Raw genomic sequence first — 16825 nt, forward strand, 5'->3', positions numbered from 1 at the left:
GGCAGGTTAAAATGTTCAATTTTAAATCCAGTTAGAAAAATGGTGTGGAAAGTGCATACATGGGGTGGGGAAAGCAGATTTACTATTCTCACTCCAGTCTACCAAACATGGAAAATGCATACATACATGTATGCTTACAGGTGTACTATTCTAACTCTAGTCTAACAATCATTGGGAAAGTACACATATTGGAGAACAGATTTCATATTATAACTCCAGTCTAACAGACACTGTGGGGAGTACACTCATTAGGGTAAGGGGATTAGATTTACTATTCTAACTCCAATACAACAATCATGGAGGACCGCACTTACTTTAAGATGCAGGGGATCATGTTTACTGTTCCAACTCCAGTCTAACAAACAATGCGGAAAGCCAGTACATTGAGGGGGTCACATTTACCCTTCTAATTTCAGTCTAACAAATTAATGGGAAAGTTCATACATTGGGTGGGAACAGATTTACTAGTCCAACTGCAATCTAACAAACATTTGTGTGGGAGTGGCAAATTTAGTATTCTTACTCTAGTCTAACAAACACTGCATACTTGGGGATGGAGTCAGACCTATTATTCTACTATCTTAGTTAGTGCAACAAACAACAGGATAATTACATATAATGAGGGAATAGTAGATCTACTAATCTAATCACAAAGTGAAAGTGCATACATTGGGAGATTTACTTTTCTAACTCCAGTTTAACAAACATTGGAGAAATCCATACATGGTGGTGGGGGGGTGAGATTTACTGTTCTAACTCAATTCTGACAAATATTTGATAAACTGAATGCATTTTGGGTAAAGGCAAAGTTAATACGCTGACTCCACTATAAACATCATTGGGGAAAGTGCACCCAATGAAGGAGGTCATAATTGCTATTCTAACTCCAGTCTAATAAATATTTGGCCTAATCCATACATTGGGGATAGAGGAGGCGGGTGCAAATACGAAAAACACACATATATTTAATTAATATTAAAATAATTTTAGAAATTACAATAAATGATTTAAAAATCCCAAATAGATTACGAAGTTTTAAAACATTAAAATTAATCTAACAGAATATCAAATATCTCAGAATTGTAAAATAATGTTTTTTAAAATTTGAAATGAATAATATTAATTAAAATAAACATTACCTAATATTCACCCCCTATTTGAAGCAAAACATTAAAGAAAATAATAGCATCAGTTTTGATAAAAAGATAATTTATTCCCAGTTTTATTGAATTAAAATGTAACTACGTCAGAAAGAACTCCACTATATGGCCCACATACCAAAAAAGTAGATAATATAACAATATAACAATCAAGCATTAAAAGTCTAAAATATTAAACAAGTAACAATAATTATTATACACTTTATAAATGACAAAACCCATGCAAACAGTAATACACAACACTAGCCAGAAGAACAATGCATAAAATAAAAGTTACAACACATACAGGAAAATATTTGTTATGAATTAGACATATTTAACAGAAATAAAATAATTAAAAATCACAAAGTGGCATAATTAATGCATGAATAATTATTAACAGTTCAAATATGTATTACTCATATACTTCACTACCATGAAACCTGTGGCCATAAATTAATGTATTAAATATATAAATCAATAGCACTTTTTAGTGAAATTACGCTGTGCTGAAAGAGAAGATGATTATTCCTATTCTCCATACTATCCCCAATTCCAAACACAGGCCCAACAGTGGTAAATATGCACACCTGTATAGCTAAACAATCTGCAGCAGTGACAAGAGAATAACAACCCTGTCTATGAAAATTTAAACTCAACTTGTAGCCAGTGCCAGCAATGTAAACTTCAAAAGCTTATATCAGATAGTGAGGGCCAATGGCGTCACCAAATATGTTTCAGAATACAATTCCTTAAATGACTTACCTAGGTATTTTGACATTTGCAAATATCACTGCCATCTAAATGTGATTTAACTTGTGCATTGGGCTGTACATAGGTGTATTACCAGCATATCATTGTCAGAATATTGTATGATATAAATACCATGTCATGAATATAATTTAGAAAAATATCAACCCATTAGAGTTAATACTGGAAAAATGTCATCCCACTGGATGTTTTTGTTAATGATATTTAGGACACAATATTTATATCATACTACATTCTGACAATATTCAAACATGATTACTTTACAAGTTCCTTATAGGAATTAACTATCAACTCGAGTGGAGAAAGTGGGTTTTTATTTTGTGATGGGGAGGCTCATACCAACTTAAAAAACACGTACTTGTTAGCTCTCAATACAAGTCTCAGTGCAACCCTAGTCAAACCCTGGTAGCTATAGCACTATCAGCAAGCAGAATGTAATAACCATCCAAACCCAGCTTCCTTTCCTGTTACTTGTTGACTTTATGCTTGCCCTTAACCATTAAAAACACTCCGCTTTTTGGCAAGGTTCGCATTATAGACCAACCATATAGACACATGCATGCATACATACATACAAGCACCAATATAATTATGATAGCTCTAAATGGAATCAGAGATATTTTTTATGTTGAAGGGAATAAAACACTTAGAAAAAGTAAAGCACCTTTGAAAAACAAAGGTTTGCAGTTGACCAGGCCCTAGGAAGGATTCCAGGCTGACTGCGTTGAACTGAAGGTCAAATACATGAAGCAGGGTATCCTGGTCTAAGTTTTTACCTTCAGACTCTGAAATGGGTGTCGAAATCTTCCAGTCAGAAATGGTTAGATTATATGTCCCTTAGAGTCAGATATGTCATTGTGAGCTCCAGCTGAAGGCATTGGTTTTGACACCAATAGCTCTGAACAAAACAGAGCTGGTTTTCTTGGCAGCTGAGGGTGCTTCGCTTACCGGATATGTGTGCCATCTCCCCCCAGTCCAAGGTTTTACCTTTGGAATAAGTGACTTTGTTGTCAACATCTTCCATCGGGCCAAGGGTGTAAGCTGTTGCCATGTAGTAGTCCATAAGACCAGATACATTTACCATAAAGTCCCACTGAACACTGTTTTCAGCACAGCAAAACGTCCTAAGTGAGATGAATGCAGTTTTCTTGCCCACCTAGGATGCAACCTTCCTGGAAATACCACGACACCTTGTCCCAGTCGTTGCATGAGATAAAATAACCGTGTTCCTCTTTATTTCACTGCTATGAAACTGCCTTCTGGTAGATTCTACAGCCCATAGTTTTTCAGCACAGAGTTCCATATACCAGGTCTCTCCCCAGCCAGTCTCCTGCAGAATCCAGTTCTTTGTGATCAGCTGGGAGTCAGGAGTCCTTCAGATTTTTGTGTCCCAGAAACAGGTAAACAAGAGGCCAATCTCTATACCCTTACAGAACAGTTGAAGTCCAGATATCCTTGGGTCCTTGAGTGAGCACCTGTCTTCCAGCAGGAGCCAGGAGTCTGAAGTATTCTTTCTTCCAGCAAGACTCTCTTATTCAGGTGGAGTATACCCAGGTCCTCGAATGTTCTGAGGTAGCTGAGGTATCGGATTTATCCTGTACACTAACCTGTGACTGGGAGAAATTCTGTCACTGAGTTTAACTATTTTCTCGCAGTTCCCCACCTCCTCTTCGCCTTACTGAATGATTACCCCAGGAGACCCTATTTCAATATGGCAGACCCACTCTGCCACCAGGCAGGCCTGTCTTCTGCTCATTAGCCTATTTAGATGACCTCTCCTCCCTCCTGACAGGGTCCAAGATGGTTCTCCCCACACTGTGACTGGAGGCTGAGTATCTAGGAGGGTCCTGGGGACGCAAAGGTCTTCAAGTCAAAAGAGGTAGTGCTAAGGCTCTCATTTATTTGGCCTATTGTTCTTATCCACTCCCAGACAGCCAATCACTGTCATGTGGTCAACAGTTAACACCTCCTTGTTCTTCCTGAGCTTAGAGGCAGGACATTGCTTTCTAAACTAGAGTCCTTAACCATCCCAGCCAAGGATGTGCATTTCAATACTGGTGCAATGATGAGTGACAGAATTGTTTTAGGTCAGTTTTGGCTCAGGCAGTCTAAAGTACATCTTTACAAACTTACTTTTCGACTTAAATTATCTAATATGTGATTTTGCCATAAATTCAGTTATTTAAAATGTAGAAGCCAATAACTTTGAGTAACTTTGCGAGCATGTTCTCAGGACATGGAAATTAAATATTTGAATCACACCTATGCTTGTCCTATGGAAGATGTAGCTGTAACAAAGTACTGAAATAACTGTTAGGCCTTTAGTCGCTGTGAGGGTGCACTTATATATGCAGTGTGGCATGTTTTGTGGTCTCACCACAGACAGCATTGTGTATTATAATCCACAGATCCATTTCTTTTTCAAGATTGGATGGTGTTCATGTCAACTTTAGTTGCTTTGCTTCAATTTGTTGCTTTTCTCCCTTTATGTATTCCATACACCCACAGGAGCTTTTGGTGTTGTCTTCTGTAGAGTCATCAAGTGTCCTGTTCCGAATGAAGAATTACATACAGAGCCATGTTTAAACTACACCAAGTTGGTGTTTTTCCCTGCCTCCTAGTGTCACTAGAAAATTGCAGTAAAAAGGAGGAAAGATACATTGTTTTTTTAAAGACTACTGTATACAATCATTGACAGTGCCAATCGGTCTTGCCTGCATTTGAAGGTAAGCAAGACAATTGGGTATGGAGATATATATTTGTGTGGGTGTGTGTGTGTGTGTGTGTGTGTGTGTGTATATATATATATATATATATATATATATATATATATATATATATATGTATTTATATACACACACAGTTATGTATATATATACACATATATATGTATACATATATATACAGATACATATATGTGTATATACACACACATATATATGTATTGATCTTAGGGGCAACTTATGCAAAAATAGAAACAAATTAGGTTATCCTACTTTGCAAAGCTATTTATCCTGGTATGTGTTTTTGCAGTGCCTTTACACTGTAGCCCAGCCAAGCACAGTTGTGCCTCTAGCTGCAATAAATTTTCTTATTTGGCATCAGTCTCAGCGATGACCACTTCACCTTTTGCATGGCTGTTAACACCTGGATTTTTCTTCTTGTTCAGGTCAGATAACTAAGCAGGCTGTTCCTTTGCTTTACGTTGTTGCTACTTTCCATTAGCGCCAGAATAAATGTACCCTTGCGAGATTCAGTGCTGCAGAGATGGCTCCTATCATAACATAGCTGATAAGTAAAAACCGCTGTGGGAGACTTCCAAACCATTATAAAATACATCTTTCTGGAAACCTGCTCCATCATCTGCTCAGGAAGGTTGATTGATGTCTGGTACTTATGTGTATTTTGATGAAGCTCTCAACCGTATAAAGACAATGAAATATATATATTTTAAAAGGTTTGAATGATAGTATCCTATGGTTATATGATTTTTTTTTTAAATACTCCTATACGTACTATGAGATAATCCAGTTCTGGAAAGTCTAGTCTTTAAATTTACTAATCAGTTTGAAGTCTAGAATTCGGACATTAATTGTGTTTGTTGCTTTCTTTTAGCTACGGATCTTCTGTTTGCCCACACTGCGCATGGAAAGGCAGTTCCTTTTGCCACAGCTGGAGATTGCTATAGCGCTGCAAAGTGCCCACAGGTTTGAAAAATGCTATATACTCTTTCTTGGCCGTTTTGTTATGCATAAAATGGGATGTGTGTATACTACTCAAAAAAACACCTAAAGATGTGCCCCACAACAAAATAGATTAATTGCAACACTATATTTTGACCTCATCATCATGACAACTAACTCATTATTATTTTAATAAATGCTATGTTAGAAATTTGTGAATGATTCTTTGTTGTATGATTAATTTAAAATCTTCACAATAAAATCTTTGCATCAAAAACACAATTTGAATATTTGCATTACAACCTTATACAATGAACAATTAAAAAAATCAACGCATCAAAAGCCATATAACAATTTAAAAGAAAAGAAAAAACCAGCTCATTAAAACCCATATAAGCAATAGCAGATTCATATTTCATACCTTAAAAAATCATATTAATACAAGTGTGTGAAAAAGTGCAGCAAATACTGCAAATTTGCAAGAAAATGCAACGCACGTTATAAACATTAACACTTGAGTCCCCCATATCCAAAAATGTCATGTAAATCCACTTAGCAAATTGCATGTATGGATAAAAATACATATTGAAATAAAGGCAAACTAGTTAAATGCTGCCATGTATAACTAGTTGCATTACAACCTAGATGCTGGAGCTTTGTGAACCTTCTTTTTCGAGGCAGCTATAACTTTAAGATAGAGTGCCCCAAGAGCCACTGAGCTTCCTCTCGACACAATACATTTATAGTGTGAATTCAAGGAGTCAATTTGCTTTACTCAGTTAATATGCCCATAAACCAAGGTGGTGATTCACTTCAAGGTCGAGAATAGTAGTCTGTGCTCCCTTAGTAAACGTCCTGCTATTGCAAAGTATTTGGCAATTCTTACTAGCTCCATTGAAACCTCACGCGTATAAACATTAGTCGATGTATGATTGTAGGTTCTCAGATCATACTGCAAAAATATTGACCATAGTAAAGTACACCTTTGAGGCAGCAATGCTGACCGACAGCATAATAGATGGTTCATTGATTCCGAAGCATGAGCACAGAGTTAGCACAGCTTTTTTGAATTCTAATACATTCTAAAATCCCATATTGGCAATGCCAGGAATCTTCTAAGTAAAATATTGTTTAGGGTTTGCCTTCCCAATGGAGCCTTCAAGAGTGGCTGACAGACAACATCCTTGTGTGATTTGCAGAGACCCAAGGCACTCATTAGATGCCTAATTTCATCCAAGTCTAGGTCTTTCGACAACTGGTTTCCTTATTTTTTTAGGATGCACTTTATGTTGAATTGCGTCATAGCCGGCTATTTTAAATTTCAGGTGAAGAGGTTTAGTGTGGTGAAGGTGTTATGGAGATATCTTCCCAAGGACTTCTTGAATCATTAAAAATCGCCTCCAATGCGGCTTTCATGGAGCCTTCTTTAGCCTTGATGGTAATACTTTACTAAAGCCATTTTACATCAATGTCCATAATCCCGATCCGTAAAAAAATTGCTGTCTGGAGATTTCCATTTTGGATTTGTGTTTTTGGATCCTTCAAGAAGTAATGTAGGTTATGTAGACGTTACTGATCGGGGACAAATCTTTCTGGATGGCATTTTTTAAAATGAAGAATGTGTTGCTGTGATGATTTAATATTTCAGGAACCATGATACCCATATACTTTATTGTGGTGTCAAAACATAGTTTTTTTGTGTCAGGTAGTCTTATAAAGACACAAAAGAACTTCTTAGAGCAACCCTTCAGTTTCCAAAATGGCAACTCTATTATGATATTTGTTAGCCATCATATTGGTTCACCTGCCCAAATTCCAAGCTTAATAATGTCCACCTAATATTTTTTGGGAGCCCAAACATTTTCCTATACCTATAAGCTGCAGCTTGGCATTGCTCTAGTATATTTGTAAGCATTCCGGGGTAGGCAAGGTGCCCATAATTTATAGTTGGTAACAATATGGCTGTGTTTGCTATTTGTATCCCGGGATTTGTTGGGCTCTGTAGATTATAATGGAGTTTTTCTCAGTCACCGATAGGATAGGTTAATATTTGTAGAGCGCGCTTATACTCGAGGGAGGCATACCCTTGCCTGCAGAAAGGCTTTACCAGTGTCCGACAGCCAGACACCAAGTTAATTGTATTTACAGGTTGTGAATATGTTTAAAGGGTTCAAGTTCCATGTCGACTGATGTTATTTTACTTGCTTTCCAAAGTGAAGATCTTGGTCTTTGAGGCATTCGCTTTTAGGTCGATTTTGATATTACTCTTATGCCCAGTGCCATCTGCATACCATCATGAGTGTAACCTAAAATGACCAAGTCTTCTGCGAACTGAATGATTGGTAATTTGAGGGTCCTGACTCTGGGAGGGAAAAGATTCCCTTTCAACAGTGCCTGACCACGGTCAACAGGATACAAAGTGAACAGTGTTGGAGCTATAACACATCCCTGGTTTCATCCTTTTTTTTGTTTTTATTGTTGGGGTGAGATGGGTTTGAGTAAACTTGATTTGGACCCAAGTATCTGTATACAAGGCTCTTAATCCAGCCAATAATGTTTTCTGGATCCCCCACGTGGCAAGCTTAGGCCATAAGATTCTCCGATCAATGCCATCAAAAGCCACATTGTAGTCTACAAAGCACACATACAGAAGCCTTGAACCTTTTTTACTGCCTTATTCACTAAGTACAAAAGGGCAATTACGTTATCCATTGTTGAAGCCTTTGAGCGAAACCCTGTCCTGGTAGTATGGGATGTTGTTACTGTCTTTTACCAAGGCCTCTAATTCACGCAGCAATACTTTAGAGAAAGTTTTCCCCTCCACGTCCAATAAGGCGATAATCTTTAATTCTCTGGTTCTGTATTGTCACTTTTTTTTTAATTGGGTGCAAAAGGGAGCCTCTCCATGAGGCCGGAATGTCAGACAACAGAATACATTCTTGGAAGAGGATATGCATATTTGGTGCCCAGCGGTGTACATCTTCTCTGAAGATACTTCCCGGCAGTCCATTTGGCCCAGGAGCACCGTCTGAATTGATTGAAGTATTGTTTTTTGTTCCATTCTGCTATATAGCTGGGTGGATCATTCATAATGGTCGTTGGTTTCTGTTTGTTGACATAGAAGCAAGATAAATGATCTATCCCCTTTCCTGCACAAACCACATTCTCTTTGCGAATGGTTGTATTATGCAGCTCATTTACATATTTCCCAAATTTCCATGACTGCACGGCGCCAGTATATGCTACCACTCTTCCTCTATGTGTTTTTGTTTTAATGCCCAGGCTAACTTTTTATATTTTCTCTTTGTCTTTTTTAGCTCAATGTTGGCAAGTTGTCCTTTCCATCTTTTATACCTGGTTTCAGCCTTCCAACAAAATGGTTGTCTTTATTTAAATTCATTGTCCTTGCTGTAAATATTATGTGCAAATTTAGGGGGCAGTAGTGGTTTGATTTAATGCATATTGAAGGTTAGTGCTGAATGCAGGTCTCTCATTAAAATGCCCCAATCTTTTGTTATCAGTGTGGATTTATGATCAAGTGAGAGAAGTCTGTGTTGCACCTTCTACTTCTGATACTTATATAATGCCAGCCCCCACTTTATCCTTTTTAATAAAGGATCATCTTCAACAGACAGAGGCTGCCCAGCTGGATTGACTTGTGTGTGGAGTTTAGAACTCAAGTTGAATTTAATTATCAGGGGATGGTGATCACTTTCTGCTCTTCTTATGACCTTAAATTCTTACCAAAATAATGTTGTGACCTGTGTTCTGATAGATGAGAGGCATAATCTGATTGTAGATATTGGCAATACCCTTCTTCCTTCCTTCTTTACATGGATTAATATAAATGTTTAAAAGAATGATAGATTTATGTTGACCATCCAGCTCTAAACCTGAAAGTTCAAATACATATATATCATGATTGTGTTTTTATTTCTTTTATGAGCTGACAGTTAAGCTTTATTAGGGTAGAGAGCCTGCCAGAAGGTCTTCCAAAGAGATTCTTCCTTTGTGCTGCGTTCTGTTTTGCATGGTAACCTGGGAATGATAAAGGTGCAGGTGCACAGGTTTCCTGCAGACAAAGTGGATCCCCAGTATTCAAGAAATCAAGAACTTCTTTATTCTCTAAAATAGTAGTCAGTCCTGCTACATTTCAGCTTATTAAGCTTATACTGTGCCTGTTATTGTTTTTATTTTTTTTCTGAACTGCTAGGAGCTCGGCCACCCTTAAATGTTTGGGTGGCCGGTAACCATTTCCAGCTAGCTGCATGGCCATTGGCGGCATTGACAATAATGGAGACCCTTTGTCTTTTGTCACCCTCTCTGTTTGATAATTTCACTGTTATATTTTCCTCCCACTCAGGGGCATTAATTTGCTTCTGTGCCTTTCAATATGCTTCTGATGCCTAATTATTTGAAGTGCATTGCCCTAAGGTGCTCGGAAAAGAGGTACGCTAAAAATGTTATATTTTTTAGGAAGGATAGAATATTCGATTTGTGTAGGACGTCCCACAATCCTCTCGAGTTGAACTAAGGTGTAATTTAGTGTACTGGGTATGGGAGTTGAACGATGACTATCCTCCTTCAAGTCTGCAATGCCCGAACACATTTGTGATGCGGTTGGCATTTCGCCAACCTTGCTGTATGGCTCATGTGCCGTTCAGGCATACTTTTAAGCACTTGTTCTGCTTCTCTTCCACTTATGGCAATATGTAACTCACTACCTTTGTCCTCCTCATTTTTTGCCATGCAGAAATTGGAGCTTAAGGGGTCTAGATAATCACTTCTACCTTCTTGGGCATTAGGATTGACTTTATCACCAAGCTTGGAGTGTGTTAATAAATGATCTGGACTGTCTTGTGTGTTACTCTTCTGCGCAGGCACAGCTTCATCTACTATGGCATCGCAGCAACGTTTGGCAGTCCTCCCTGGTTTGGTACATATTTCCTTTTTTCAGTTTTGTCCTTTTCCCCTCTGTGTTGTATACGTTATTGCGGACCATGTGTTTACAAATATGGGTATTTCGTTTCTGATCAAGCTTATCATTCTGAGAGCTAGCTTTTGAAAATCCACATGTACCTCTAATTTATGCAACTGACATGTTAAGGCTTTAGTGGCTGCCAATAGTGTTAAGCATTGTTTCAGGAGTGATAGTGCTTCCTTTCTGTATGCCTTCAGTTGTTTGAGCGGAACAGACACTCAGTGTATTGAGACCTGTTTCTCCTCCTATTAGGTAAGCCACACCTTCCTCTGCTCCTGTAACTGTGCTTGTTGACTTGCCTTTTGTTGCTTGAGAATCAGGGCTCTCAAAGTCTCTACACTTCCTCTGGTGCTTGGTTCACTGGAAGGAGACCAATTTACTTGCAACACAGAAATCAGCGTATCACCAGTGCATTAACCCTGTTAAGGGAGTAGAATTGGCGCATCACTCTCGGAACCAACCCCCAGCCTGCGGTCAGCCTAAATGGTTGCCCCAATCCAGCCCAACCAGATAACCCCCATTGGCACTTACTGCTTCTCAGCTGTAGAAATACTTTTATTCTTTAAAAAATCATATCTCGATTTCTCCATATTGGATTTTTGTTATTTTAGTCTTGAATTATTTATAACATTATTGTCTATTTTTCTAACCTGCTGTGGAGTCTTTTTGTGGTGTTTTTATTGTGTTACTGTGTGTATGTGTGTTGCACAAATACTTTACACACTGCATCTTTAGATAAGCCTGATTGCTCCATGCCAAGCTACCAGAGGGTAAGCACAGGTTATCTTTTAGTGTATAGCTGATTTACTCTGACTAGGATTGTAGTTCCTTCTTGGACAGAGTGCTTACCCCTGTCAACCAGAAACCAAATTCCTAACATCATACAACAAAAAATGCTAACTAGGCCAAAAAATGCACACATCTTGTATATTGTGTGTTATGAGTTCCCCTGCCACTATCAGCAACATCACAATATCTAAAAGTGGGGTATGTTTCATTGGCCAGTAAGAATGTTCAATATGCTTATCCCAGACTCATTTGAAATTCACCTTGCCATGACCTTTGCATTTTGACATCATGGATGTAGCTTTTTATTTTTTAGTAATGCACGCATGTTCTATAAAGGCAGCAATGATCAATGTAAATAATATCCAAATTGTGCTCTCAGTTCATGAGACAGTTCCTGATATCAGATGCCCATAAGACACTCTATAATTATCTGAAATGTGTACACCACTTGAAATTGTTTAAATAATGTGGTACATTATGAGGAGACAAATCTTTATTCAAATGTAGATTTTTGAGAAACAACAATATTAGGGGTTCATAATATAATCAAAGCATCAAAGTAAACTGTTGAAAGTACTGTCAAACTGAAGTGATTGTTAAAAAACGTTGATGTCAAAGGACAGCTAAGAGAGACACTGGGCAGACAATGAGTTGGCCCTGGGCCTTTTTGCAGGGTTATCCCCAAACATTTTACCTTCTTCCTTCTTTTTTTCTGCCCTTTTTTTGTTGGCTCCAGTACTCTGGGCACTTTACCACTGCTGATCAGTGCTAAAGTGCACATGCTCTCGGTCTAAATTGTACTAGTAATTGGTTATCCATGATTGGCATCTTTTATTTACTTTTAAGTCCCTAGTAAAGTGCACTGTGTGTGCCTAGGTCCTGGAAATCAAACGCTACTAGTGGGCCTCAAGCACTACTTGTGCCACCCACGTGTAGCCCTGTAACCATGTCTCAGGTCTGTCATTGCAGTGTCTGCAAGGGCAGTTTTAAACTTCAATGTCGGTCTGGCAAGTGCACCCTATTGCCTGGCCCAAACCTCCCCTTTTACTATATGAAAGGTACCCCTAAGGTAGGTCCAAGGAACCCCCCCATGGGCAGGGTGCAGTGTATGTGAATGATAGGAAATGTGCTGGTGTGTTTACATGTCCTGAAAGTGAAACACTGCCAATTACATTTTTCACTATTGCAAGGACTACCTCTCCCATAGGAGCTTTCAACTGGGAGATTTGGTGTTTGGGCTCTCTGAGCACAGAATTTTAAAATACGTATTTTAGTGAAGGTAGTTTTTAAATTTTGTGATTGCAAATTCCACTTTTAGAAAGTAGGCATTTTCTTGCTTTACCATCCTGTGCCTCTGCCTACCTGTGGAATCTCTGTCTGGTTTAGACTGACAGTTGGGCTGTTTGTGCATTCATTCTAGACAGTCACACAAAGGAGCTGAGGTGTTCCCTACATGTCCAGATGGCCCCTCACCAGGCTGTTGAGCCTTCTAGAGCTAGAGTGGCAGGAGGATTTGTCACTGTCACCTGAATAGGGCTGTACTTTGCCTCACACAAGACTGTCTCTACCCCCTTGTAGTGTGTCTGGTGCCAAGACAGGGCAATGCAGGATTTGTGCACCACAAAGACTATCCTATGATGTATGCCTACTTCAAAGGCCAAAAGGGGCATACATATTGAACTAAAAAACCCTGACTTTTAGAACACTTCTGGACCAAAAGGAGACTCTGCCAAGAGGAAGAGCTGGAGAGTCGTCAGGAGGAGTTTTGCCTCTTTGCTGTGTTGCTTTGCTGGGTTGGCCTGCAGTTGCTTCCTCTGTCTTGGAGAGTACAAAGACTGGACTTTGATTTGCTATCCTGCTTAATGAGATTCTGCAAGGGCTTGTGTGTGCTTGCCTCCTGTTTAGAAGTCTCAGGGCCATCAAATAATTCATCTGTAACCCCCCTGAACTTCTCTGCTGGGAGTTATGACCTGCCAAGTGGTACCAATTCTGGGCCCTTAGAGGTGATTTTGCTGCTGTAAAGTCTTGAAATCCATGCATTGCCCTTCCAGAGCCATTTTCCCACCGCAAGCTTGCCATGCAGTTGAAAAACCAACACATCGCCAAGGTGCTGCAGAAAAATTGACTGAGTGCCTGTTCGCGACCAGAAGTACCGCCGCAGCCCGAGTCCAGAGCACCATGTCGCCGCCGTCCGAGACCCCTGCTCTGACTTCGAAGCAGGGCTTACTGTGCGGCTGGAGGAATTGACGCATCACTGGGCCACGGCTGGAAGAATGGAAACAGGCCCTATTTAACTACCCCCGCATTGATTCCAGCAAGTTTGGATTTCCACGCTTCGCATGTGTGTGCCAAGTTTCCAACGTATCGCCCAGCAGAACAGAATCGCCTCCTGAAATCAGCGCATTGCTTCTTCTCACAGTAAGGAATCAACGCAATGCTTCCCCTGTGTGCAGCAGAACTGATGCCTCCATTCTCCTGGGCCTCAAGAACTGACACTTTTCTCCATTTGCAGCTGGTTTTCGACTTGGATTTTGACGCATCAAAGGTACTTTTTACTAAAATGAACCCATTCATGGAGTTTAATGGACAGAACTGCTTAAACCGTTTAAAAGTGATATCTTTAAGTTATGTATGTTTCTAAACTGGTGTGGTGTCCATTTGTATTGTTTTCACTGTGTTACTGTGTGCTTTATATACAAATGCTTTACACATTGCCTCTGAGATAGGCCAGACTGCTTACGCCAAGCTACCAAGGGGGTGAACAGGGGTTATCTTAGCTGTGCAATCCCCTTACCCTGACTAGAAGAAAGGGTCCCTACTTGGACAGGGTGCAAGCCACTGGAGACCCAGCTGGAGACCCCCATTTCTAACATAATATATATGTAAAATTGCTTTATTGAAAAGTCACTTGGGACTGAGTCTTCCTTACTGTGACACAGTCAAATAGAGGTTAACTTTATATTCTCGTCAAAAGCAGGATTGACAGGAAGTACCACATAGCTGTATGAATAAAGTGTGCACCTTTACAATTGGGAGCCAAATTACCTGAGGAACACAATATAATCCTAGGCACAGAATGAACTAGACGCGCACAGTCTCAATAGGGCAATAGCTTAAAGTATATTTCCATTATATAGGTATTTAGTTATACATTGATAAATCAATATTATCTACCCACTAACCTCTGCCAGGCCCATCCAAACTGTAGTCTTCACCTTTGTTGTTTTAGGTCTGGCCCCTGATACTGCATCAGCACGCTCACCATGTTATTGTTTTTTCCATAAACCCGCACATACTATACATACAAAAAGGGTCTTTTTTATCCATTGGTTTATTAAATTGTCACTCACATTTTGTTTCCACCTGCCCAGTATACAGCATGTGGCAATGGGTCAGCCCACTTTACAATTTGGCTCCCTTTACATTGAATGACTGCACAAGCCCTGTACACATTGACCACACCACCTAATTAATATTAGTTCTTTTTTTCCAGTTGCAAACCTGATTTGAAGTATGTTTTAAACATTTTCACTATTTTATACTATCTTTAAATATTGGTTGTTTATTTTGCCTGAACTCCTTTAAAAAAAAAGTGTATCATAAAATATTTAAATGACATTGTAACCCTATATCTGTCTGCGTTTGGAGTGTTTTGTTAGATGAATATTAATTCTTGTCTCCTTCACGGGTAATAATGTTTTAAAGTGAGAGGTATTGTACCTTAAAACTGCCTGTAATTTGAGTGCCTGGTTAAGTGGTGATTTATTCTTGTTTCATTCTCAAATAATAATAATGTAATGCATGGTACAACCAAATGGCCTGATTAAATTATATCACCGGTGAAAAAGCTGCCTCTGCGAATGGTTTTTAAATATAAATATTTTTTTCAAGATGAAGTGGCCATGAGTAGGTGACAGCATATTATCGTTTTTTTTCCTTTTTATGTTTGTAGCCTATACCCCCCAATAAAAAAATGTTTTGCAATTCAATTTTGATTTCGGGATTTCCATGGCGTTAGTTTACAGCTTTAGCATACATCTTATAACTTAATGTACGATTGTATTTCTCTTTTTACAACAACGTTTTTTCCGCCTATGCTAAGAAGCATGTAACATAGGCATAGCTAAAAGAGGTTACACATCCTTTTCTTTTTTGCAAAGAACAATATTACATCTTATCAAGTATATCTATCGGAGTGAAAGAAAGCAAATTCAAAATGAGGATTGGGCAGCAGTTAGCTAGGCTCGCAGAGTCAAGTATTTCCCTTGACATCGAAGTCAGATGTGGCGCAACAGTTTGTTTCAGGACTACGTATTTTCTTTCGCACTTGAGTCTTGATATTTGATATGTTATGTGAGGAAAGGCATGTCTCGCGTGACCCTCTTAAGGAAATTGAGTCTGTTAGGGCTCTAACTGCAGGAGGACAACGCACACCCTCCCCACCTGTAATAAAAAGTTAACAAAAAAGCTAACCTTGCAGCAGTGTGCCACAATCAAGCCGATTGGCTTTCCTAATGCTTGCTACCTGTGCACTCTGTTGACTTCTGTGCTTATCAAAGCTATTTGTGAGTTCTTACTTGGAGACTCCACCCACTATTATTGATGAGTGCGATGAAGCTATGTATCGGAAAACAAGACCAGCGACGTTCTTATGCACAGAATTTGAATTCAGCTTACCATTCTGCAGGTTATGATGCAACAGTCCTGATTCTTCTCTAATGTAATCGTTATTATGGCAAGAATGTTTGTGTATACTGACATTGATTCAGGCTAGAGTCCATAGACTTTTTGAGGCAGAGCTGGCTAGAATTAAAATCTATATTTTGAAAAGGCCCGTACACCCACTGATACGGGTAATTCAAGTAATTTGAAAGCCTGCTGACACTTTTTGAGCCCTGTATAAAAGTAATGATCACACTTGCGGTTTCCTCAAATCATATATCACATGAAAGAGTGGTACATGGAGTAAATATTGTAGCTATAAAAATGTAGGCATTGAAATTATTTTAATCTTCCGGAAATGGCAAATATTGATGTTTCATAAAATTGCTTTTAATTTTTGCAAAATGTGCAAACTTGTTCATATAAAAGCTGGCAGTGTTTAAAAAAAACTGCAAAAAAAGTTCAGCATCAGGAACACAGTTACCCTTGCAGTACCCCAATAGTCATATACTCAGCATTGACATCAGACCATGACAAAAAGGATGACATAAAGCAATCCATCTTGGCAAATGTCTTCAAGTGACAACACCTAATGGCAATCATATAAAGCACTATAAAGCTGTCTATCCGGGCAGATCTCCTAATCCCCCTCACTTATTATTGACACTCTTGTAGATCCATAAGATCACAGCGTGGAATATCTAAATATTTATATATCTCACACTGGTGGCCGTAACTTTGTTGTTTTAGTTAGGTTAGTGTTTCCATAAGAAGAGGATTTTTTATTTTGCTAGCAACTT

At 38.8% G+C, this 16825-nt stretch overlaps 1 protein-coding gene across 1 annotated transcript in view; it reads left to right on the top strand.

The window, feature by feature from the left end:
• Positions 1-16825, top strand: part of ADAMTS20 (ADAM metallopeptidase with thrombospondin type 1 motif 20) — a 1463844-nt gene that overhangs the window by 1424241 nt on the left and 22778 nt on the right. Inside the window, exon 37 of the mRNA XM_078648053.1 lies at positions 5526-5617. Coding sequence (XP_078504179.1) covers positions 5526-5617 — 92 coding nt within the window. The remainder of the gene's footprint in view (positions 1-5525; positions 5618-16825) is intronic.

This window comes from Lissotriton helveticus, chromosome 1_1, assembly GCF_964261635.1.
Source record: "Lissotriton helveticus chromosome 1_1, aLisHel1.1, whole genome shotgun sequence".
NCBI classification, from domain to species: Eukaryota; Metazoa; Chordata; class Amphibia; order Caudata; family Salamandridae; genus Lissotriton; species Lissotriton helveticus.